General features: G+C 40.6%; 1 protein-coding gene across 4 annotated transcripts in view; it reads right to left on the bottom strand.

The window, feature by feature from the left end:
* PACS2 (phosphofurin acidic cluster sorting protein 2) overlaps nt 1-23,937 on the bottom strand; it is a 490,004-nt gene that overhangs the window by 83,338 nt on the left and 382,729 nt on the right. For all 4 annotated transcript variants that reach the window (XM_029598809.1, XM_029598810.1, XM_029598811.1 and 1 more), the window contains exons 8-9: nt 2,862-2,921; nt 500-657 (exon numbers count right to left, since the gene is read on the bottom strand). In XM_029598809.1, the coding sequence (XP_029454669.1) occupies nt 500-657; nt 2,862-2,921 (218 nt within the window). The remainder of the gene's footprint in view (nt 1-499; nt 658-2,861; nt 2,922-23,937) is intronic.

Below are 23,937 nucleotides of genomic sequence, written 5' to 3'. Positions count from 1 at the left end.
TTTCTGAACCATCAGTTTCAACCTCTCCAGAGCTGCCAAACTTTGGGCATGAATTAATTTCAAAGAAATGAGGAAGTACTGCACATGTTAACATTTAAAAGCTTTTTTTCCAAAAATAATTCAAAAAAAATTGTTAAAAATGTCCAACCAATGATTAAAAGGAATACCCTTTGATTCATCGATAGAGCACTACATAAGGCTCTAAAAGATGTCAAAGTGAGGGGATGATATGAAGGTCCCTTAATATATTATTATAAATTGTGGTGGATACGTTTTTTGTGTGCTATCATAGTATAAAGACATGTTAAACAAAAAAAATACCTGTTTTCCAATTTCAGAGCAAAGGAGAAAAGAGAAAGGAGGCACAGCTAAGATTTGTCCAAATCCCTAAATCTGGAATGTCACTTTTCTCACTAATTGCTCTAACGTGCAAATAAGATATACAACAATTACTAGTTGAGCTGCTAAGCTTTCAATCACAACTCAATCAGCATCCTACTTTAACTTTGGTTTTGGTGTGCTTAGAACGCTGTCATCATCTTCCATCTCAGGTCCACTGTCACTAGGGTTTTCAATATCTAGTGTCTCATACAGAAGGTCCAAGTCTTCCTCCACTTCTGGGACATGTTCTGCTGGGTCTTGTTCTGAATCCAGCACCTAGACACAAAATGTATTGGTGAATTCTAAAATAAGTACAGATCATGCAGAACAATTGCAGTCAACTTCTAATCATAACATAATTAGAGAAGGCCCACATTTTAATCTTCAGCACTGTATTCCAATTCTGATCTATACATGAATTTAACACTCAGTTTGCTTTAGCACAAAATAATTTCTTTGCCAATTATATACTAGCCCTTTAAAAAGGAAAAAAAATGAACAGAACAACCAACATTTGCTCTGTTTCTTTTTTTGTACTGTTCCTTCTTTATTACTGTAAATATTTGTGCCCATGCCTTCTCTGTCTCTTGCATATGGGAACATGTTCAGGAGCTAAATATCAACATCAAGGACCGGAAGTTCTTTTATGGCTGGTGGACAGAGTTAATATAGTTTTGCCATTCCTCCATCAAAGAAGCACAGATCACAGTCATTCACTATTTGAGCAATAGTGTGTGTAACACAGCCACAATCATACTGTGGCTTGTCCTTAACTTTCCATTCATAGGTGAGATATGTACGTTGGCCTCCTGAGCATCAGTACATTCCCAGAATGGGAACTAGATCTTGAGTTATCAATGAGATGCATTGTTGAGGTCTTGATTAATGGTTAGGTTGTTGTTGACAAGGAAATAGTTAAACCCCTTTGCAATTTCCATGTTTATGTGAATATCTGGTGGCAGAATGTTTGCCAAAATAGGAAGCTACAAGATTAGTGCCTGTGTAGTGTTATAGTTATGATGCGTCATGTTATTATGTATATAGAAATTTTAGGTATGAACCTCAGATCAGATAGAAGCACAGTACTCTGCCTGTAACCAGACCAGCAAAGCGTCGGCATTTTACAGTACCTCAGTTGGGACATCCTAGGTCATTCCTGCAAGTTTCTCTAGTAAGACAGTAGCTCTTGATTTGATCAATTTGCATAATTGTTTCTGTAGGGCTTTGTAGATCAGACTTCTATCCACAATAACTTCTCGATATTTTGGAGTGAGATCTAGGTACTCTACTCTACCCCAAGGACACATCAAGTGATGGTGTTTGTTGCATGGTTGTTCAGCTAGAAAACCACTTATTTTGGAGGAATTTAGTCAGCGTCAGAAATATTAGCTCAGCAGTTATATTGGCAAATGTTCTTGAGATGTATACCTGTTTTACAAAGGCCATATCATCTGAGCATATGAATTTATGTAAGTCACCTTCTGTAAGATATGCACAGCAGGTGACTTATATAAGTAATGGATAGTGCTAGTACAAAGTCTGATAAAGGTCATTGTTCATAATTCTCTAGTGGCTACATTTATTAGTATTTCTGAACATAATGTCAGTTACTTGTACAGTAATACCGCTGCTAATTTTGGCCATCTTCACCCTCACCACCATGGACAGCTGAAAAGTTAATTATTTCTGTACTAGTTTTCTGTTGACACTGAAAACCAGCTTCTATGAAGTGATGAAGGCAAGGATTTGTTTGCCACAGCTATAGTTAGTTAAAAAATCTGGTTTGTTCAACAAGGCAACTGAAGTTGTTTGTGGAAACCTATTTCATGAAATCTACATCCTATGCATAATGCACTGGGGAAAAAGTAATGCTGTTAATCTGTGCAGTGTGCGTAAGTCAGTAAGTAGTTCATGATTTCCTATGTGCATATGTTTTGAACCTCATACTCAATGTATAAATAATGAAGCAACAAATAGTTTTCAATGGAAAGGTAGGTCTAGAACAAGGGACCTTGATATGAGGCTCAAGGGGAGAAGACTGAGGTAATGAAGGAAATACTTCTTCATGGGAAGGATGGTGGACTAACTAGTAACAGAATTCTAAGACAAGACAAGCACATAGGATCCTTACATGCAAGGTAATGTCTGAAATCAAGCAGGGTCTGTGGTATTACATCAGTAATCTGCAAACTAGATGGGCTTTGCAATCTTTATCTGCTGTCATTTTCTCTATGTCTTATTTAACTGCTTTGTGCAGTAAAATATCAAGTAGAACAAAAACCAGCTAATCCCAAAGTATATATTTGGAAAAGTACAAAAAGATTCAGAGATTTCATGTTGGTGTAAACCTTACTTCATGTTGGAAGTGAAAAATAAATTTGATGGGATGAGGCATGATGTAGGGTTTAGAGAAGGAAATAAGGACAGTAGAGATTACAAATACATACCTCATAGCATTGCAGTCACACTACTTCACATACCTCATCTGAAACTTTAAACCTTCTCAAGAGGGCCACCACTTTCTGTTTGAAGTTTTGTTGCTGCAAGTCAAAGGAACATTTTATATAAATGGAGATTGTAAACCATCTTCCTCAGTGCTTGTGTCCAACAATACCACTGATGGCTAACAGGCCTGCAACTGGTTACAAACTGGAACAATAAACAGTAGTTACCAGTGGCTCAAAGGGTGCTTTTTAAGATGATTATCCTAGTTTTTTTTAAAGCTTTTGAAGGGAGAGTGCCTACAGTATCTTCAGACTTGCTTTTAGCTTATACCCCAATCGTTCTTCGCATTGCACTGAATCGCATTTGCTGATGTAAACCTTCTATTAGGGAGGCCTGCCGGTAAGCATTTTCAGCAAGAGACCCAACATTGTGTAATGCATTACCTGCTGAGCTTCGTTTCGATGGATGATTTCATTTCATAAAAATCTGAAAACATTTTTTTCACAAGCTTTTTCTTAGATTCATTGATTTTAAGTGGATACTAAGAATGAATATATAATGAGTTTTATGTTGTGTTCATACAATGATAATGCTTATATTTTATACTGTAATCCACCTAGAACTGTTTACTAGATTGGGCAGATTATAAGAAATTTGAAATAAAATTTCTTACTAAAAGACAAACATCTGAATAGTCTTTCCAGATAACTAATTTACAGAGACAGAAATCTCCCAGTGTTTGGTGGCTAAAAGATACAGTTACCTGATACATGTTGGAGGGGGGGGGGGGGGGTGTAGATTTTTTTTTATTTGGGGAAAAGGGTACGTTTTAGTATCATCTGTCATATCCTTATTTAACCCAGCTTAATAGTGCTTGCAAATATATTGTTGCTTTTAATTTCTCAACTGTTTCCATTCAATCCCTTCAAAGATGAAAATATTAATTACTGATGCTGGGTTTTTTTTTTTTCTCTTTGTGGATTTGTGTATGCTGCTATGATACATTTAGGATAAATGTACTATGTAAATAAATGAAACCATGTATCTCTTATGTACAACTGAACTACAGACAGTACAATCATATACATATATTTGTCATTCAATATGTCATTTAAAATTTGTGTGTTGCCTAGGACTTTCCACAAAATATTTTGAAGCTCTCTCCTATTGAAGGATTTGGCATCAGTACACCTGCGATTCCGAATGCTGTCCTACTGACCCCACACAGCCAGTCATGTTTTCAGGATACCTATAATGAACATGTAAAGCAGAGTTGCTTACCTTTAAGAGGTGATCTCAGAGGACAGCAGAATGTCAGTCCTCACACATGGGTGACATCATCTGATGGAACCAGGCACAGAAAACCTATGTCAAAATTTCTAGAACTTTGACTGAGCCTCTCTGGGCATACTCACGCATGCAATATACCACATATCCATGAGGGCTCCCCTCAGTCTTATAAATTAGAATTCAAGAAATATAATAAATAAGGACAAAACCTAAGAAGTGGAAACCCAATTCCAGAGGGTAGCAAGAGGGTTTTGTGAGGACTGATATCCTGCTGTCCTCCGAGAACATCTGTTACAGGTAAACAACTCTGCTTTCTCCGAGGACAAGCAGGATGGCAGTCTTCACACATGGGTGAATCTATAGCTACAGGTGACTCCCCCCAAACAAAAAAAGGAGACAAACAAAACAAAGTGCCAATGGGCACAACAAGAACAAAGTTTTGTTGGTAACAGGAGTGGGGAAGCCTGAACAGACATAACAGGCCCTAGGAGGGAACAGAGTTCGGTTCTACACCTCAAACAAGTTCCAAAGGACAGATTGGTTGAACCTGCTATTGTGTCAGCCATCCGTATCCAAACAGTAATGAAACGTGAAAGATGATAAACTCCACATCGCAGCTCTGCAGATTTCCTTCATTGGGACTGCTCTTAAGTGGGCCACTGATACGGCCATGGGTCGAACAGAGTGAGTCTTGACATAGATCCCAAGATGCAATCCTGCCTGGGCATACCAGGAGATGCAGTCTGCTAGCAAATGGAAAGTGTCTGCTTGGCAATGGTGATCCACAACTGTTCTGATCAAAAGAGACAAAAAGTTGGGTGGATTGTTTGTGGTCTTCTGTACTCGCCAGATAGAAGGCTAAGGCTCTTTTTCAGACCAAACTGTGCAGGGCTCATTCACCTTGGTGAGAACGGGGTCTGGGAAACAATTTTGTCTGGATGATAGACTTAGGCAGGAACTTAGGGTGCACGCGCAAGCCAATCTTATCGTGGAAAAACTTAGTGTAAGGTGGATAAGTCACTAAGGCCTGGAGCTCACTGACCCCATGTGCTAAAGTGACTGCCAACAAAAATATGACCTTCCAGGTCAGGTACTTAAGGTCACATGAGCACAGTGGCTCAAAGGGAGCTTTCATCAGCTGAGCCCAAACCACACTGAGGTCCCAAGACACAGTAGGAGACCTTAGAGGAAGCTTTAAGTGAAGCAGACCTTGAATGAACCGTACAACTATAGGCTGTATAGAGATGGGCTTACACTCTACACCGTGCCGATATGCACCAATCACACTCAGGTGAACCCTAATAGAGTTGGTTCTTCAGACCAGCTTCCGAAAGGTGCAAATGGTAGTCAAACGGTTTTTTTGGGAGAAGAGATAGGATCTAAGACCTTTTGCTCACACCACAAAGAAAACCTTCTCTACTTTGGTGCATAAGACTTTTTAGTGGAAGGCTTTCTGGAAGCTAAAAGGACCCAAGAGACATCATCCGAGAGATCAAATGGTTGTAGAATCAACTTCTCAACATCCAGGCTGTGAGCAACAGGACCTGAAGGTCTGGATACTGCAACCTGCTCTGATCCTGTGTGATGAGATCTGTGGAATTCCCCAGCCTGATTGGTTTCCTGATAGACATCTCTTGAAGGAGTGGAAACCAGACCTGTCTCGGCCAATGAAGGGCTATTAGAATCATAGTCCGTTTATCCTCATGAAGCTTCAAAGTCTGCCACAGTGGAGTTGGAAGATACACATAAAGGAGATACACATAAAGGAGATACACATAAAGGAGACTTGGCAAACCAGCTCCTGAGGCTGGTTTGCCAAGTGTCTTGTACAGGAAACAGACCTGAGGAACCTTCCTGTTTCAAGGCATAGTGAAAAGATCCACCTCCAGGCTTCCCCACAGGCAAAAAATTTGATTTGCCAATTGCCATACTGCCAAAGGTCCATCAAGCCCAGTATCCTGTTTCCAACAGTGGCAAAGCCAGGTCACAAGTACCTGGGGGGATTCCAAGGAATAAATAATTTCCAAGCAGCGAGTTTCAGCAACTCTACCTTAATAATGGTCAATGGACTTTTCCTCCAGGAACTTGTCCACACCTTTTTTAAATGCAGCTACACTAATAGCTTTCATCATATCCTCTGGCAACAAATTCTAGAACTTAATTGTATGTTGAGTAAAAAAAAATGTTTTCTCTTATTAGTTTTAAATGTATTACCTAGTTACGTCATTGTGTGTCTTTGTACTTTTTGAAAGAATACATTGATCAATGTTTGCTTGCTCCATTCCACTATTTTGTAGATCTCCCCATAGCCATCTCTTCTCCAAACTGAAGAGTCTTAACTTCTTTAGCCTTTCTTCATAGCGAAATTGTTCCATCCCCTTTATCATCTTGGTCGCCCTTCTCTGTAGCTTTTCAAATTCTGCTATATCTTTCTTGAGATGTGGTGACCAGAATAGCACACAATTCTTCAGACAAGGTCGCACTGTGGAGCGATAGAGGCATTATGATATTCTCTGCTTTATTCTCCATGCCTTTCCTAATAATCCCTAGGACTCTATGTGCTTCCTTGGCTGCTGCTGCACACTGAGCAGAAGACTTCAAAATATTCTCAACATTGACACCTGGATCTTTTCCTGAGTGGTGACCCCTAATGTGGAACCTTGCATTATATAGCTATAATTTGGTTTACTCTTCCCTAAGTGTATCACTTTACATTTGTCCACATTCAATTTCATTTGCCATTTTGCATGCCCAGTTTCCCAGTTTTGCAATGTCCTCTTGCAATTACTCACAATCCTCTCATGATTTAACAACTGAATAATTTTGTGTCATCACTTGTTCCCATTTCCAGGTCATTTATAAATATATTAAAAAGCATCAGTCCCAGAACAGATCCCTGGGGTACTCCACTATTCAGCTTTTTCCATGGGAAAATTTACCATTTAGCCCTACTCTCTGTTTTCCAATTTTTAACCAGTTGGCAATCCACAATAGGACACTGCCCCCTATTCCCATGACTTTTTAATTTCCTAAGAAGTCTTTCATGAGGAACTTTGTCAAATGCTTTCTGGAAATCCAGATACACTATATCAAAAGGCTCACCTTTATCCACATGTTTATTTATGCCCATAAAAAAAAATGTTGCAAATTTGTGAGGCAAGACTTCCCTTCGCTAAATCCATGTTGACTTTGTCCCATTAAATTATGATTATCTATAAGTTCAGAAATTTTGTTATTTATGATAGCTTCTACCATTTTGCCTGGCACAAACATCAGATTCACTGGTCTGTTTCCTGGATCACCCCTTGATCCCTTTTTAAAAATTGGCATTACATTGGCAACCTTCCAGTCTTCAGGTACCAAAGATGATGTTACTGATATTTGCCAATTTGCCCTAGTATATCTTCAAGGTTCACTGAGATTTGTTTCAGTTCTTCTGAATCATCACCTTTGAATATTCATTTCTAGCATGGGTAACATCTTCCTCAGTGAATACCGAAGCAAAGAATTCATTTAGTCTCTCTCTGACTTTGTCATCCTTAAGTGTTCCTTTTACGCCTTGATCATCTAATGGTCCAACTGACTCCCTTTGCAGGCTTTTTATCTTAAATGTACCTGAATCATTTTTTATTATGAGTTTTTGCTTTCACAGCTAGCTTCTTTTCAAATTCTCTCTTTGCTTCCTATCAATGCTTTTCATCTGACTTGCCAGTACTTGTGCTCTTTCCTGTTTTCTTCATTTGGATCCCTTTTCCATTTCTTGAACGATGTTTTTAGCTATTATAGCCTCTCTTATCTCACCTTTTAAACCATGCCAATAGTTGTTTAGTCTTCCTTCCACCTTTCTAATAAGTAGAATATATCTGGTCTAAGCTTCCAAGATGATATTTTTAAACAACGTCCATGCCTGAGCTAACTCAAACTTTGCAGTTGCTCCTTTCAAAAAGGTGACTATTATAAAATGAGGAAAATTGTTAAGAAAAAATTGAAAGTTGAATGCTGTCAGTAGATTTTTTTTTTTACTCCTTCCAATTAAATCAAATTTGATAATTTTGTGATCAATATTGCCAAGAGGCTTCAACATTGTTACCTCTTGCACCAAATCTTGTGTTCCACTAAGGACTAGGTCTAAAATAGTTCCCCTCTTGTTGGTTCTTGTACAATCTGTTCCATGAAACAGCCATTTATTTCATCTAGGAATTTTACTTCTCTAGAATGAAATCACCCATTATTACTGGGCTGATTTTGTTACCTTCTCTAATTTCTTTTAGCATTTCATTGCCTGTTTGTTCATTCTGGCCAGGTGAACGATAACACACACTCCCACTATTTTCTTTTTTTTTTTTTTTTTACCTATCCATAGAGATTCAACATTGCATTTTGTTTCCTGCAGAACTTTTATCCTGTTTGATCCAATGTTCTTTTTAACATATAGTGCCACTCTTCCATCAATTTGATCCATCACATCATTTTGATATAATTTGTACCTTGGTATCACAGTGTCCCGTTGCTTATCCTCCTTCCACCAGATCTCTGAGATACCAATTATATCAACCTCTTCATCTAGTGCTATGCAGTCTAACTTTCCCATCTTATTTTTAGACTTCTTGCATTTGTATACAGACATTTCAAAGTACGTTTGACAGGGCTAATTTACATAAGAACATAAGAACTTGCCATGCTGGGTCAGACCAAGGGTCCATCAAGCACAGCATCCTGTTTCCAACAGAGGCCAAAACCAGGCCACAAGAACCTGGCAATTATCCAAACACTAAGAAGATCCCATGCTACTGATGCAATTAATAGCAGTGCAGTGGAATCTTTCTGCACTTTACTTAAAGACAACTGGTCCACTTTAGCATTTATTGCAACCTCTCTACTGGGATGCCCTATTTTCCCTGCTCTTAGTATTCTTTAAAGATAAATCATTCCAACCATATGGTTCTGAGCGACTGTCAGCTTTCCTCCATTCATGGGATCGGAAGGAGAGATTCAATTCATCTGCAAGCACATTCTCCATTCCAGCCAGATATATGGTCCTGAGCACCAACCCTTAAGAGAGCCCATGACCATATCTGGACTGCTTTCTGACACAGGAGGTACGAAAACATACCTGCTTGTTGACATACCACATTGCCACTTGGTTGTCATTCTGTATCAGTACAATTTTGTTGGACAGCCAATCTTTGAAAGCCAACAAAGTGTACCTGATTGCCTGAAGCTCCAGGAAATTGATTTGATATTGTCATACCTGGGCAGACCATAGGCCCTAGGTGTGGAGTCTATCAACATGAGCCCCCAGCCAGGGTGGATGCATTTGTTATAACAATTTGAACCCGTGGACTTTGGAAGAATACCCCCATTCCAGATTGGAATTTACCCACCACCAGGACAAGGAGTCCTGGAGGGACTGGGTGACATGGATGCAGTCCTGTAGATGCTGTGGGACCTTAGGGTCCACTGGGCTCTTCGCATGTGCAAATGTGAGAAGGGAATAAAGTGCACTAATGCAACCATGTGGCCCAACAGTCTTAACATATGCTACGCTGAAACCTGCTGGCTTGCTTAAGTCTCTGCTGCGATAGCCATCAGATTGATGGCACATTGCCAGGGCAGGAAGGCTTTGGCCTGAGTCATGTCTAGCAGGGGTCCAATGAAGTCCAATTTCAGTGACAGGCTGAGATAGGACTTGGAATAGTTGACTAAAATCCCTAGTGACTCCAGTTCTCGGATGGTCGAGCACATGGACTCCATGGCCCCTGCCCAAAAGATGCTCTTGACCAGCCAATCGTCCAGATAGGGAAAAACATGAACTTCTAGCCTGCGAAGGTGCTGTCACCACAGCTAAGCTTTTAATGAAGACACGTGGGCAGATGCTAGCCCAAACGGCAGAATGTGGTACTGGAAGTGCGGTTTTCCCCACCATGAATTGGAGATACTTCCTGTGACCGGGTAAGATATCGATGTGGGTGTACGTGTTTGAGATCGAGAGAGCATAGCCAGTCCCCTTTTTGCAAGAAGGGAATCAAGGGGCCTAGGAAAACCATATTGAACTTTTCTTTTTTCAGAAACTTGTTCAAGGCCCTCAGGTCTAGAATGGGATGGGAGTCCCCCTGTTTTCTTTGGAATCAGGAAGAAATGTGATTTAAATCCCCACTCTCTCTGCCCTGGTAGAACAGGCTCAACTGCCCTGGCTATTAGAGAGGAAAGTCCACGAGAAACAGATAGAACAAGACATAAAACACCTTCAAACGTTAATCATTGCCTTGAATTTATAAAAGCTTTTTAAAACTGTTACCTTAAATTTACAGAAACTATTAAAACTATTTCTTCAAAATAATTCCTTGCTCATTCATGTTTATTCACATATCACATTACCAACATTACATATCTCCCAGAAAAGATCATTTAACCCACACACACACTGACAAGCACTGCACATTTTTCTCTCATTTAATTATACTAACAAGGATAATTATATCATACTAAACATCTCATATATTATCCTTAAACTGAGTGCTGTACTCTTAAAACATGTTAGTTCTGTGATTTTCTCTCATCTTAATCTTATTTTATCTAATCTAGCTAACAATCATACAATAACCCTCTTGTGTGCGCCAGTAGGAAACTGCATATGTCCTAGTCTAACTGATCCAAGTAAACTGTGTGTGTCTAGTCTGATAAGGATCCTAACATCCCTAGCTATACTCTATGCCAATCTTAATTTATAAATCTTACACCATAAATCTTATCCTAATAAAGTTTTCTCCAGCTGTGGCTCTGAAGACAAAAACTCAAATCAATGGGTTTCCTTTCTGAAGTAGAGGAGAGAGAAAACCAGCTGGCAAAGGAGAGAAGGTGAAGGTAAGGAAAAGACCATCGTGCCCCCTCCCTTAAACAAAGCAGCCAAGCAGGCAATCTCATCTACCATCTCTTCCAGATTCTGATGGGTCGCATCTGTTGTGATTCATTGAAATAAGAATGTTTAAAGTCACTAGCTGTAGAAAAAAGTTTTTATTAAATGCCTTAAAATTATATAGATACTAAATAAGGTACCTTATGGAGAGGCAGAGTGCTATGCACGGCACCAGCATAAACTCCCTCAAATGATTTTACTGATAAAGCATTATATAGAATTTACAGTTGAATATTTCCAACCCCTAAACTAGGTTACATAATTGTCACAATTTCTATGAATGGCTTTCTATTATAAACAATCTGAATGGCTGAATGGTCATTTGCTCTCATTGTCCAAGTTAATGAATCCTAGTCTCATATGTAAATGTTTTCTTGGAATTTGGGAGTTAGCAGCCTTGTCTCTGTTCTAGATATGTTTCTATAATCTTAGATGGAATATAAACTGACCCGTTCTCTGCTTTTAGATGGAATGTCAACTAACCTCATTTCAGTTCAAAATGTTTTACAACCTTGTAGCTCAGCATCTTTATCTCGCTTTAGTGCCTGTCTAGGTAGGCAAGTACAAGGTTCTAGCACAAATGTCATGTATAATATTATACTTGTTAGCAATTAAAAAGACTGCTTATTAAAATTAACTTAGTAATAATGACTTCTTGAATGACATGTCAAAACGTATTTCACTGAGACAAAGGGCCTAGGAACATCCACATCACTACCAGTCCACAAAAGGGGCTTGGAGAGCAATTTGGCAGAGGACTCAATAGATTTAATCTGTACCCTCCACGGATGATGGCTAGAACACACTTGTATAAGGTTACACAGGGCCTCTGGTTTGCATAGAACTGCAGCCTACTCCTGAATGGAGAGTCTATCATTCCTGGTATAGCAGAATTGGCTATGCTCCCTGCAATCCAGTCAAAACCCCACCCCCAGAGATGACTGAGGTGCTGTCTGGGGCTTTGGAGTCCTCTGTTGCCTGGGACAGCTATAAGGGTCATGCTGGCAGAGGACAGTATCTCCTCAGGCAGAAGACTTCCTGTGGCTAGACCTCGAAGACCTCCTAGCAGAGGACAGGTTCTGGGTGCCAACAGAGAGCTTCTGGAGTGTCACATGGTGGTACTTCATCTGAGCTACCATGTCCTTCATTTTATCTCAAAGAGATTATTCTCCAGTACACGGCATATCAGTGAGTCACTCCTGCACTTCCTGAAGGAGATCTGAAGTCCGCAGCCATGTGAGTCTATGAGCACAGATTCCTGTGGCAGAGACCCTCAATGCAGTTTCGAAAACATCATAGGTCAATCTTAGAACATAAGAAATTGCCATACTGGGTCAGACCAAGGTTCCATCAAACCCAGCATCCCGTTTCCAACAGTGACCAATCCAGGTTAAAATCACCTGGTAAGTACCCAAACATTAAATAGATCCCATGCTACTAATGCCAATAAATGCAGAGGCTATTCCCTAAGTCAACTTGTTTATTAGCAGTTTATGGACTTCTCCTCAAGGAACTTATCTAAACCTTTTTTAAATTCAGCTATACTAACTGCCCTACCCACATCCTCCAGCAATGAATTCCAGATCTTAATTGCGAGTTAAGTGAAAAACCTTTCTTTGAGTTGTTTTAAATGTGCTACTTGCAACTTCATGGAGTATTCCCTAGTCCTTGTATTATCTGAAAGAGTAAATAACAGATTCATATTTATCCGTTCTATTGGAGGACTGATGCTTTTTACCATGGGGGATGCTTTGAGAGCATCACAGCAGATGCTGGTGCATCCCCATGTCCAGCATCTTGCATCAACAAGGACCGATGCTGATGCTTCTTCAGCCTCCCTCGATGTTCGGATTGGTCCTTCCTCAGTGCCGAGGCCTAACAGTCTGACATCTTTAACCTGAGGGAGGCAGACTATGTCCTGTCTCCGGCATCCCTAGAAGCTGTCAGCATCAATAGAACCAATAGCCCTGCTGATAATGATGGCTCTGTGTCCATTGATGCGGCTCTGATGTCCCAGATGCCAATGTTGATAGACTGGTCTTAGTTGGCCTGAAGAGTCGCTCAATCTGGTTGAGCCAGATCTTTGCCCTTAAGGGGTCATCTGGGTGCATTTGCTGCAACTCTGGATGTAGTTAGATGCCCCCAGGCAGAGGACACATGTATCATGGGGGTCTGTGATGTTGCGTTCGGTCTCAGACGGCTTCGACCTTTGTGCCTCACCTTTTTATCTGCTCTCCCTGCTTGCCTTGGGAAGATGGCTACCACCATGTCTGCAGGCCGCTCTCTCTGGCGTCCCCGGAATGGCTATGGCAAAGCCTCACGCCATGTTTCTCCTAAGGGCCTCCTAGGGTGCGCGCGCCACACACGTCTTTATCTACATCATGGCGGGAACCTCAGGGGCGTCCCCCCTCGAGTGACATCACGCCATCCGGGTATTTAGCCTGCCCTTGTTTGATAGCTATTCAAGTTAGCAAGGATCGTGAATGGATGGAAAGCCTCCGGTCTGAGCTACTCTGCCACTTCCTGGCTGCTGCTGGAAGCTCTCTGCCCTTCGGGGTATTTCACTAACCTTGAGTACCTGCTTCTCAGGGGGCCCTTTGCTTTCTTTCAGGTGCTTATCTGGGATCAGGTCCTTGCTCCTCGAGGGCCTGCTCTCCCTGGTTCAGTGCCTGTTCTCAACTACTTCTGCCTGCTGGAATCTTCAACCATACAGCTACCAACTAGTGAGTAATCTAATTTCTCAGTGTCTCATCTACAGCTCTGCTGCACTGGGAACCTACACCTGGAGCTCCCTATACCATCTCCTTGAGACAGGTTCCCTCTGCCGAGGGTCCCTGGACTGCTATCTCTGGATCACCTCACTACTGCCACCTCTGGTGGTATACATCAGCTGTACAATAAAAGACAAAACTGTGTTTGTGCATCTCGAGTCTAGCCTAGTACTGTGGCTCCTCACGGGGCTCCTCCCCGTGGGCGTGGTCATCCCCACAGTATCCAAGAATCCACTCAAATACCTCAAAACCATAACATGTGATAGACATGTCCTCATTTACTGAGGACATTGTTTAAAACTGGATGTGGACATGTCGGCATGAAAAAAGGGATGCAATATCAAAAAATCGATGGTGGCAGTGCTCGATGGCCGGTGGGCACCGAGAGTGCCGGCACCCCAGGATAGGCTGCGAAAGAAAACTTATCCCAAAAACATCAAGAAACCTGGCTAAAGATAAGGAGAGAGATGAAAGGAGGACCCCACATCAACTGCATGATCCCACAAAAAGATAAAGGATAGAGTAAAAAAAACCCAAAGATTTGAAAAGGTTTGCTACTTGTCAGCACACACGAGGCTCCGTGGAAGCGACTGAGGGGGCATGGATGTGTGATACATTACATGCCCGAGTATGCCCAGAGAGTTTCAGTCCAAGTTTTAGAAACTTGGACATAAGTTTTCCATGCCGGGCTGCATTACACGTGTGAGAACTGCTATCCTACTTGTCTTCAGAGAAGAGATTTGCTTATACTGGAGACCATATCCTTCGTCTGTTAATAAGGCACATAAGGGAGCATTATGTGTCCTCCACATTCTTTTACTCAAGGAGTACAATACTATATTTCCCCCAGAATCCTTTCACAGTAAGGTTATACAAAGTGCTCCTCTATTTAAAGAATGACCAGCTAAGCAAGATCTGTTATACCATTTTCTATAGCTTTATATAATGTCAATCTCTTATGAGTTAGAGGCATATTTTTCATCACAGAGCAGGAAATTATTAATCAAACCATCTCTGTTCACGAGAGAGATGGCTTCTGTAAAAACAAGAATATTTTTATTCCAACTCATCTGGATGAGTTACAATGATTTTCAGAACAGCTGGACATCCAAAATCTTCTGTATCCAATTAGGGTAACCTATTTCAGTTTAAACAGCATTGCCCATGACTGCTGATGCCAGGAGTTAAAGAACTGGAAGGACAGGTTACAACAACGGAAAGGGAGAAACTGCTGACTAAAGAGAAACACCAATGTGTGTTTTTCAACTAAACTCAGAACACTGCTGGCGCAGTTTAAAATCAGACTGCATAGCACAGACAGAATATCTTCTCTATTCTTACACAGTTATTCCAAGAGTTCTTGATATTATATGCTGCACAGGATATTTAGAGTCAAAAAATATAATAGTGTTATTTTTCCTGTGTCCTGACTGCATAATCTTATCAATTCATAAGCTCCCCCTTCCTCCACTTTTTCCCTTGAACAGTAAGCAATGTGACCAGTCTGCATTTGAAGCTATCCTATCTCTGACATCCAGTAGCAATTTGGTTCTGCCATTGTAACTAAGAGCCAAGCAACACAGATCAAAATTGAAATTGTTTAATAAACATTTCCCAGAAAGTATTATCACTTAACGATATTTACTACTTAGCACTCTGTGGGGCCGATGCAATAAGACGTGAGTTGAAAATGGGCACTCATATTGAATGCCCGTTTTCCTAACATATACCCAACCATATCCGCTGGGCGCCTGATGCAGTATTTAAATGAGGAGCTGTGTAAAAAAAAGAACTCACTAGAAGAGACTTGTGCATCATCCCTAGTGCTCAAATGCGTTGGGTGCCTACAATTGCAATGGGCACTTAATACGAGTCTCCATTTTTATCCCGCTTCTAGTTGTTTTTGCTGAGGTTGCTGAAAGCACCTATAGCTAAGCGCCCCTTGCTCAGGCGTCTGAACTGTATATCCAGATGATGGTTTATTTTTTTTTACATCACGTCAATATACATTTATTTTTCAATACCACAAGCAGTAAATTTAAGTGTCACAATGATACTGAGTGGGAGGAATCACAAAGTACCGTTTTTTAAAATTTCTTATGAGCCCTTGACTTGCGGATTGATTTTATGTCTCCTCCGAGACTGGAGTTAAATTTGCCATGTTAAAAAGCGTGCATTGAGCACCCAGCGATTTTCTGCATCCAGGGGTGATAGCTAATAGCCTCATCTACATGGAGTTTACATGTGATGGGCGCTACTGGCTACACATTTTGGACATGCTATCTCCTTACTGATTCAGCTGCTAGTCCAGCATGTCTAAAACGTGTGTCCATCCATGTGTAAAACTGTGTGCTAGGCCGGGCACACTTTATTGCATCAACCCATGTGTTTGCAGTGGTATACAGGACAAAACACAAGGCCCCTATTTGCCAGATATTAATCTCAGCACATGGAGATGAAAGCACTTGCTAAAGGTTACACCTTGTGGAAAATGTAATCTGGGTCATTTTTCACACATCGGTGCTTAAGACACTAAAGCTAGTCTACCTGCTCTATCTTGGGCAGCTAAGCTATGGGCTGTATGGCTTGCAGTGGGGCAGCAGGATAAAAACATGAAACAGATGAGTTACATCTGCCTCTTATTTTCTCTCTATATGGAGGGTGGTCATGTGTCCTTTCTTCCAGATACTCCTGCTCTCTCTGCTCCTGTCCAGGAATCTAGCACTCCTGCCTGTTTAAAAAAAGATTTTTCACCTCAGGGCAGACAGACTGCATCAGTGTATGGAAAGTGCCAGGAGTCAGCAGCCAATGGGAAAGGAAGCTTAACCTCAGGAAGGGAGGAGTGAGTCAGGGAAAACTTTTGTGCCGAGGACAGTAAAAGGGGGGGGGGGGGGGGGGGGGGGGAGAGATGGAGGAGGATGAAGCAGTCACTATCTGTAAGTCTATCTGCAAGCTGCAAATATCTGCTGGAGGGGGGGGGGGGGGGGGGGACACGGACGGACCATTGCTGATTGAATACATGAGCAACAGCAAGAGTGTGTATGTGCTTGTATGTCACAAATAGGAGCCCATGCTTTCAGTTTTGCTTTTTTCCCCACCCATGATTTTATCAGTGTTTATTACAACAAGAACAGAAACAGAAGTCAGTGGGGGGAAAAATGACTCTTTTACAGGTAAATATCAGGTTTTGCTTTTATTGTAACAAACAGTGAAAATTCCCAAGGAACTGAAAACCAAGGTTTGTAGCCACAGAAAAAGCAAGTGTATGTCAGAGAGAAGCCTGGTGTTGGGTAGGGGGTGAGGTGGGGGGGAGAGATCTACAGCTGGTTAGAGGGAGGGAGAGACAGATGGGAGAGTGGGACCTGGTGCTGGGGACCTGTACCTGATGCTAGACAGGAAGAGGGGTACAGGGCACTATTGCTGGACATGGGGAGAGGGAGAGGGGTTTGGAAGTGGGAAAAATCTGGAGAGGGAGAAGAAATGGGGTAAAGGGAGAAGGAGAAATGGGCTAGAGGGAGAGCGAGGGAAGAAGTAGGGTGGGTATGGTAGCTAGAGCAAGAGGTGAGGCAAAGTACCCACATAGATGGTAAGCTCTTTGGGGTGAGGAATTATCATACCTGAATTCTTAACATGCTATAATCTGCATTACTTGGTAAGTCTTCTACAATATGTTGCACTGTATTTCTATTTTAATTATATGAATATGTAAATATATTTGCATATTCAATTTTGTTTCTGATAATTATATATGAATACTCAATGCTAATGTTTTCCTGCATTTTGTCCTTATTCTGGGAAGCAACTGTCATTTTTGGGTACACTGAGTTGGCCACCCTATCTACAGTATAAGGATGAGTCACTTATACCCGCAGATTACAGCTTAGAAATCTAGTGGATCACCTTCCATCTCTTCTCATGACAGTACTTATCCTTTCCACTTCTGGCAGTATTTTTGCTAGAGTTTGTATGGTATTTGCAATTTCAGCACCAAACACCAAATCCTATTCATACAGTAACTTTAAAAGCCTATTGTTACGCAGCCCCTTCCTTCCCTTGCAGGGAACAGCCTCCTTCTCAACTACTAGTGATTGGCTAGTCTAATACAGGAAAGGAATATATATATTTTTTTAACTCCCTATCTGGGGGATGGGGCAGTAAAAAGGCATTTCATCTTTCAAATCTTGCAAAGAGAGTAGTCTCATTCGATATATCTGTATGAAAATTTGCACAAACAATTCATTAATCAAAACAAAAACGTTTGTAGATTTATCATCTTGGACCTTCACTACCAACTACTAGTATAATTTCCTAAGCTCTACACATTTTCTTTTGCTAGCAATAAATGTAGCTTTCATGAAATCACATATATAAATCACATATATAAAAACAGGTGTAATACGCCTCAGTCCAACTCATTGTTTGCTTAAAACTATTCTTTAGATAGAGCGAATAAAATATTTAAAATAAAAACTTCCCAAATGCAATTGTTAAAATGATTTTCCTTATTAAGGTTATAGCCCCTTGTTTTTTCTTCACATGGGAAACGGCACATTGAGTACAGTTTAGGTCCCAAGGAAAATAAATTTTGGTGATTTGAACCCTCGCTTTAGAAGACATTTCTCCAAACTCATACTCTGCTCCTTTTCAAATCAAGTCTTTGCTTTACAATATTCTATGAATTGTATCACAAAACAGTTACTTGTTTAAGCTGGTTCCCATCACAACCTTATAAAGTGAAGCAGGCCTCTGATCTATATCATGCTTGCTATAGTAAAGTATTTTCTATGAATGGGACCAAGAAATTATCAATATGAGATGCTCTGACAAAGTTTGAACAGTAAATAACACAAGGGTAATATAGTAGTCCTTAACTTAATAACACATCATACTATCTAAAGGACATAAATACGAACAATTACCTAAATACTTGATTTAACACATATCAACACTTTTTTATTATGAAAATGTATATAATTTATTTTAACTAACAATGTTGTAATAATATATTGTTAGTTAAAATAAATTATATACATTTTCATAATAAAAAAGTGTTGATATGTGTTAAATCAAGTATTTAGGTAATTGTTCGTATTTATGTCCTTTAGAAAGTTTGAACAGTATCATGCTGAACCTCTGGCTAGGGAAGCCCAAACACTGGTAAGTAAAAACACATTCTTGAATTAGATTTTAAAATGACATGCATTAGTGCGTTATTTAAATCATCGACAGCACACCAAAAGTCACAAAGACCAAAAAGTGAACAACTTCAGAACACCTGAAAAGATTTTTTTAAAAATGTTCAACATAAGCTAAAAAGCCTTTAACTATTACTAAAACAGAGATATGAATGATTGAAATGAGTCATCAAAGCTGCTGGCACCATTAGTAGAGTATCAAGGCACCTACCAAATTATAGAATAATTTTAGACAATTGTTTTAATATGTGATGCTATAAAGCAAGTTTGCTTACTGTAAACAGTGTTTTCAGTAGAGAGCAGGATAAATTAGCTATGAACTTTGGGCCATGTCATATGGCGGCACTGAATGGTCTTCCCTCTCCTAGCTAGTAGAGATTTGAGCTCTACTGAGCATGTGTGGAAGTCCCCATGCAGGTGTTCCCTCGAATACCTCCTTAGTCTATATATCTGAGCTAAATATAACTAGGTAATTGACTCTCCAGGAAAGTGGGCAGGCATCTCATAGCTAATTCATCCTATCTACGGAAAACACTGTTTATGGTAAGCAAACTTGCTTTTTCCGTCAATAAGCAGGCTGAATTAGCCATGATCTGTGGGGAGTCCCAAGCTGAGGGTTGCATTGGAGCTCTTACTGAATAAGCAACCTGTGCCCCACTGTGGAGAGTAGACTACTGCAAGAACAGGTTACACAAAACTGCCTGTCCAAAGTTAGTCAGTCCTTGAGGATGTTCAGACAGCAATGGGATGTAAAGGTGTACATAGAAGACCAAGTTGCAGCTTTGCAAATGTAATCAATGGGTAACAGTCAGATGGCAACAGAAGAAGGCAAAGTTCTGAGCTGATAAGCTTCAACTAAGACTTTGATGTGCAGTCCTGGTGTAGCAGTGAACGCATTCTGAAATCCAGGTGGACAATGCACGTAAAGCGACTGACACCATTAGTGTCGTCTACAATAAACAGATGCAAAGGTTGGCAATGCGATTGAGTTATTTTCTTATACTAGAAGACAACTTTTTCAATCTAAGGAATGAAGGACTCTTTCTACTTCATGGACACACTGTTCTGGAAATAAGGTAGACAATATGACGGATTGACTGATATAGAAAAATGAGAACTTTTGGTAGAAAATTCAGGTGAGTGGGAAGCACCACATGATTACAGAAAAATTGTATTTATGGCATACAGCAGACATGAGCTTGGAGTTTTCTAATTTTTGAAGCCAAGGTAACTACAGAAAGAAATGTTACTTTCCATGGCAAGAACTGAAGAGAATCTCTCTGCAGTGGTCCAAACAGCAGCCCCATGAGTTGAGAAAGCAGAGTTGCTTACCTGTAAAAGGTGTTCTCACAGGACAGCAGGATATTATTTATTTATTTGAAATGTTTGTATACAGACATTCGTTAGGCAAACATCACATCGGTTTCCATGTAACAAAAACTGGCCAACAGGGCTTTACAATGAAACTGATAAGGGAACTGGGTAGTGGGGAGGAGGGGGGAAAAACAAAAGGAAGGTACTGTACAAATATATAAGCGTAATAAAGTGGTTTAAATATAGGCAATGAAAAGTTATATACAAGTATTATAAATTCGTATATAATGAAAATTATATACAATGTAACTTTATTTACAGTAAAAGTTCTGGAAAGGAGCTTGGAGGGGGAAAGGGGAATTGGAGGTATGCTTGGGGGGCTAGGGGGGGAGTATTAGTCCTCACACATGGGTGACATCATCAGGATGGAGCCCAATCATGGAACACTTTTGTCAAAGTTTCTAGAACTTTGACTGGTACCTACTGGGCATGCCCAGCAATGCAGTGACCCTGCATCCAGCAGGGGTCCCCCTTCAGTCTTGTATATAGCAAGAAGTACATGCGAAAAATAAAATAATAAATCGTGAATGAACCCAACTCCGCAGGGTGGCGGGTGGGTTTCGTAAGGACATAAGAACATAAGAAATTGCTGTCCTGTGAGAACACCTGTTACAGGTAAGAAACTCTGCTTTCTCACAGGACAAGCAGGATGGTAGTCCTCACACATGGGTGAATAGCGAGCAGAGGATGCCCAAGCAATGCACCCAAAGATGTGCAACAGGCACAACAACAGGGGTGGGTTTGGGTAGGAGGGCATCTTGAAACCCTGAACGGGTTGCTGGAAGGATGTTGGGAAGTTAAACTGAAAAGTTGCGAAGAACAGACTGGCCAAAGATGAAATCTTGCCTGCCAGCCATATCTAAGAAATAATGGGCTGCGAAGGTATGGAGAGAGCTCCAGGTAGCAGCCTTACAGATGTCAGTAAGTGGTACTGAACGGAGGTGTACCACTGAGGTTTCCATGGCCCTTACTATGTCACAGGGGCTACTGGTGCCATTGGTAGGAGCACAAGATGGCGCCGGCTGGCCATTGCTCCTACCATGCGACAGGGGCCGACCAATGGCACCGGTAGCCCCTGTGACATAGTAAGGGCAAAGGCTATCATCGCCATTTTGAATACTGGCAGCCGACGGCCCGAGTGCAGGAGATCGCTCCAGACCCCCGCTGGACCGCCAGGGACTTTTGGCAAGTCTTTGGAGGGGGTGGGGGGGGGAGGTCAGGGGTTGTAGTTAGTTTTTTTTTTTGTTTTGTTTTTTAATATTCGCTCCATAAGATGCACAGACATTTGGCCCCCCACTAAGGTTTTCATGAGATAGGTTGTGTCGTGAAACATTTTATTTATGTATATATTTAAGGAAACATACATAAATTGTCAAAATATGTTTCATTCGTTTAACCTTTAACCTTTGGTTTGCTAGTAGACTGAATTACTGTGTCGTGAAATTCTGTTTGTCTAAAAAGTGTGTCACCAACATGAAAAGTTTGGAAAGCTCTGTGCTAGACTGACAAGAAAATGGGTTCAAGAATATTTTGTTAGTGCTGTTTGGAATATCTGATTCATTTAAAGGTATAGCCCTCTCTGGTGGATAGCGTGCCATCTGAAACCAAAATGTTCTCGATCTCTCTACACAAAGATGAGCAAGTACTGAGTGTACAGCATACAAACCATCAGATTGAGGTACAGAAAGCTTGGATAATAGAGCATTCTTTCGTCCTAAGTTGTTAACTTAGGAGCTGTCTTCAGATATATGGGGCACTGCTGGAAAATTGGAAGAGATATGAAAACTACGTCTGCCCGGGCCATATTGGAGCTATAAGAAGCAAGCACAGTCTTGCAGCTGCTTTAACACTGTTCTGGCAATCAGTATTAGTGGTGCACAACCATCCATGAGGCGTGTCCCCTGAAGAGGAAAGTGCCCTGAGCCAGTATGAGATTGCTGGGTAGAACTGAGGAAACATTGATCTGGTTTTCAGCTCAGTTCCAATGCAAACAGTTCACTTGACAGCCAACCCCTTAAAATGAATAGAACATAAGTTGTCGATTGTCACTAAGACCACTCATGCGGCTGGAATACTTTGCTGTGGTGATCTGTCAGTGTGCTGGAGACTTCTGGAAGATAGGTGGCTTGTAAGACAGGCCAATGTCTGGTTGTGAATTCTCAAATATTTAATGCTTCTTGTAGAGAGGCCATGATGCTGCACCTCTGTCTGTTAACATAAAAACAGCAACTGGGAGGCTGTTTGCATTAAGATGCTTCTCTCAAAGAAAATTCGTTAACTTTGATAGAGCATATCTGATTGCTCTCAATTCGAGCAGATTGATCTGATAATGGCTCTGCTTGCGAGATCATGTGCCCTGGGATCAGAATGATCTTGTGTGAGTGTCTCCCCCCCAATTTGAGGCATCACTAGCAAGATATTGATATTAGAACTGAAACCTGTCTTCAGAAATTTAAAAAATTGATAAAAACATGGCTATTCGAACAGGCCTTTAATGATACAAGTTGATCTATGTAAATAACTTAGATCTGCTTTACTGTAGTATTTTAGTTTCGAAGGGTAATTTTATTAAGTTTTAATTTTATTAAGATTATTTTAAGTTTTAAGATATAGTTTTGTATTTTATTATTTTAATATAGAAATGTGAAGATAGACAATAATTGTTTATAACTCTAGCATTGTTTGTTTAGATTGCTAACTAGAAATGTGAGAAGATAGGTAGACACTAACTGTATATAATTTTAGCATGGTTTGATTTGATTGTTATTATGTTTATGGATTTATGTATGGTAACTACACGTCATCATGATCTTATTGATCTGCATAGACATTTTTGCTAACCGACTTGATGTCTTTTCTGAGGAAGGTCGGTATATAAAAACATGTAAAAAACATGTAAAAGGCTTGATGAGGAAGAGGGTGAAACAGCATCCTGTCCTGATTCACATAGGGGTTTGCTTTGAAAACGTGGACTGTTGTGGATAATAGTTGAGTCAGCTGATCCCATTGAGAGCAGAGACCTCATTGAAGATATGGATATAAAGGTGGGCCAGGGATCCACATGCAGTGGCCACTGTCATATGTCCTGATGCAACAAGAATCACTCTGGTTGTTGCACAGTCAGAGGTTGCAGTTTACATATAAGCAATACCACAGTGAAAGTTCAATCCGCCATCCTGCAGTGACTTTATCCATGTTTACATGGGGATTTCATTCTTTGAGCAAGTACTAGATTTTATTTTTTGAAATTGACCATAGAAGTCCAAATTTTGTGGAAGACCAACAGTCTTGTATAGGGAAAGCAACACTTATTCTTGAGAGCCAACTGCAATTAGCCAGTCGTTCAGGTACGGGAAAGGACTTGAATCCCCTGGTAACTGAGGCATACAGCTACCACAGTAAGGCATCAGGAAAAGACTCTCGGAGCCAGCAATAAGGCAAACAGGAATAGCTTGTACTGGTAGTGGAAAGAATCCACCTGGAAGTGACAGTAATACTAATGGGAAGGATGGCTAGATATATGAGCATAGGCATCCTTCAGTTCGAGTACATAGCCATTCCTGTT

The sequence above is a fragment of the Rhinatrema bivittatum genome, chromosome 4 (assembly GCF_901001135.1).
Source record: "Rhinatrema bivittatum chromosome 4, aRhiBiv1.1, whole genome shotgun sequence".
In the NCBI taxonomy this organism is placed as follows: Eukaryota; Metazoa; Chordata; class Amphibia; order Gymnophiona; family Rhinatrematidae; genus Rhinatrema; species Rhinatrema bivittatum.
Note: the sequence above shows the minus strand (reverse complement) of the source record. Positions and strands in the feature narration are given on the sequence as shown.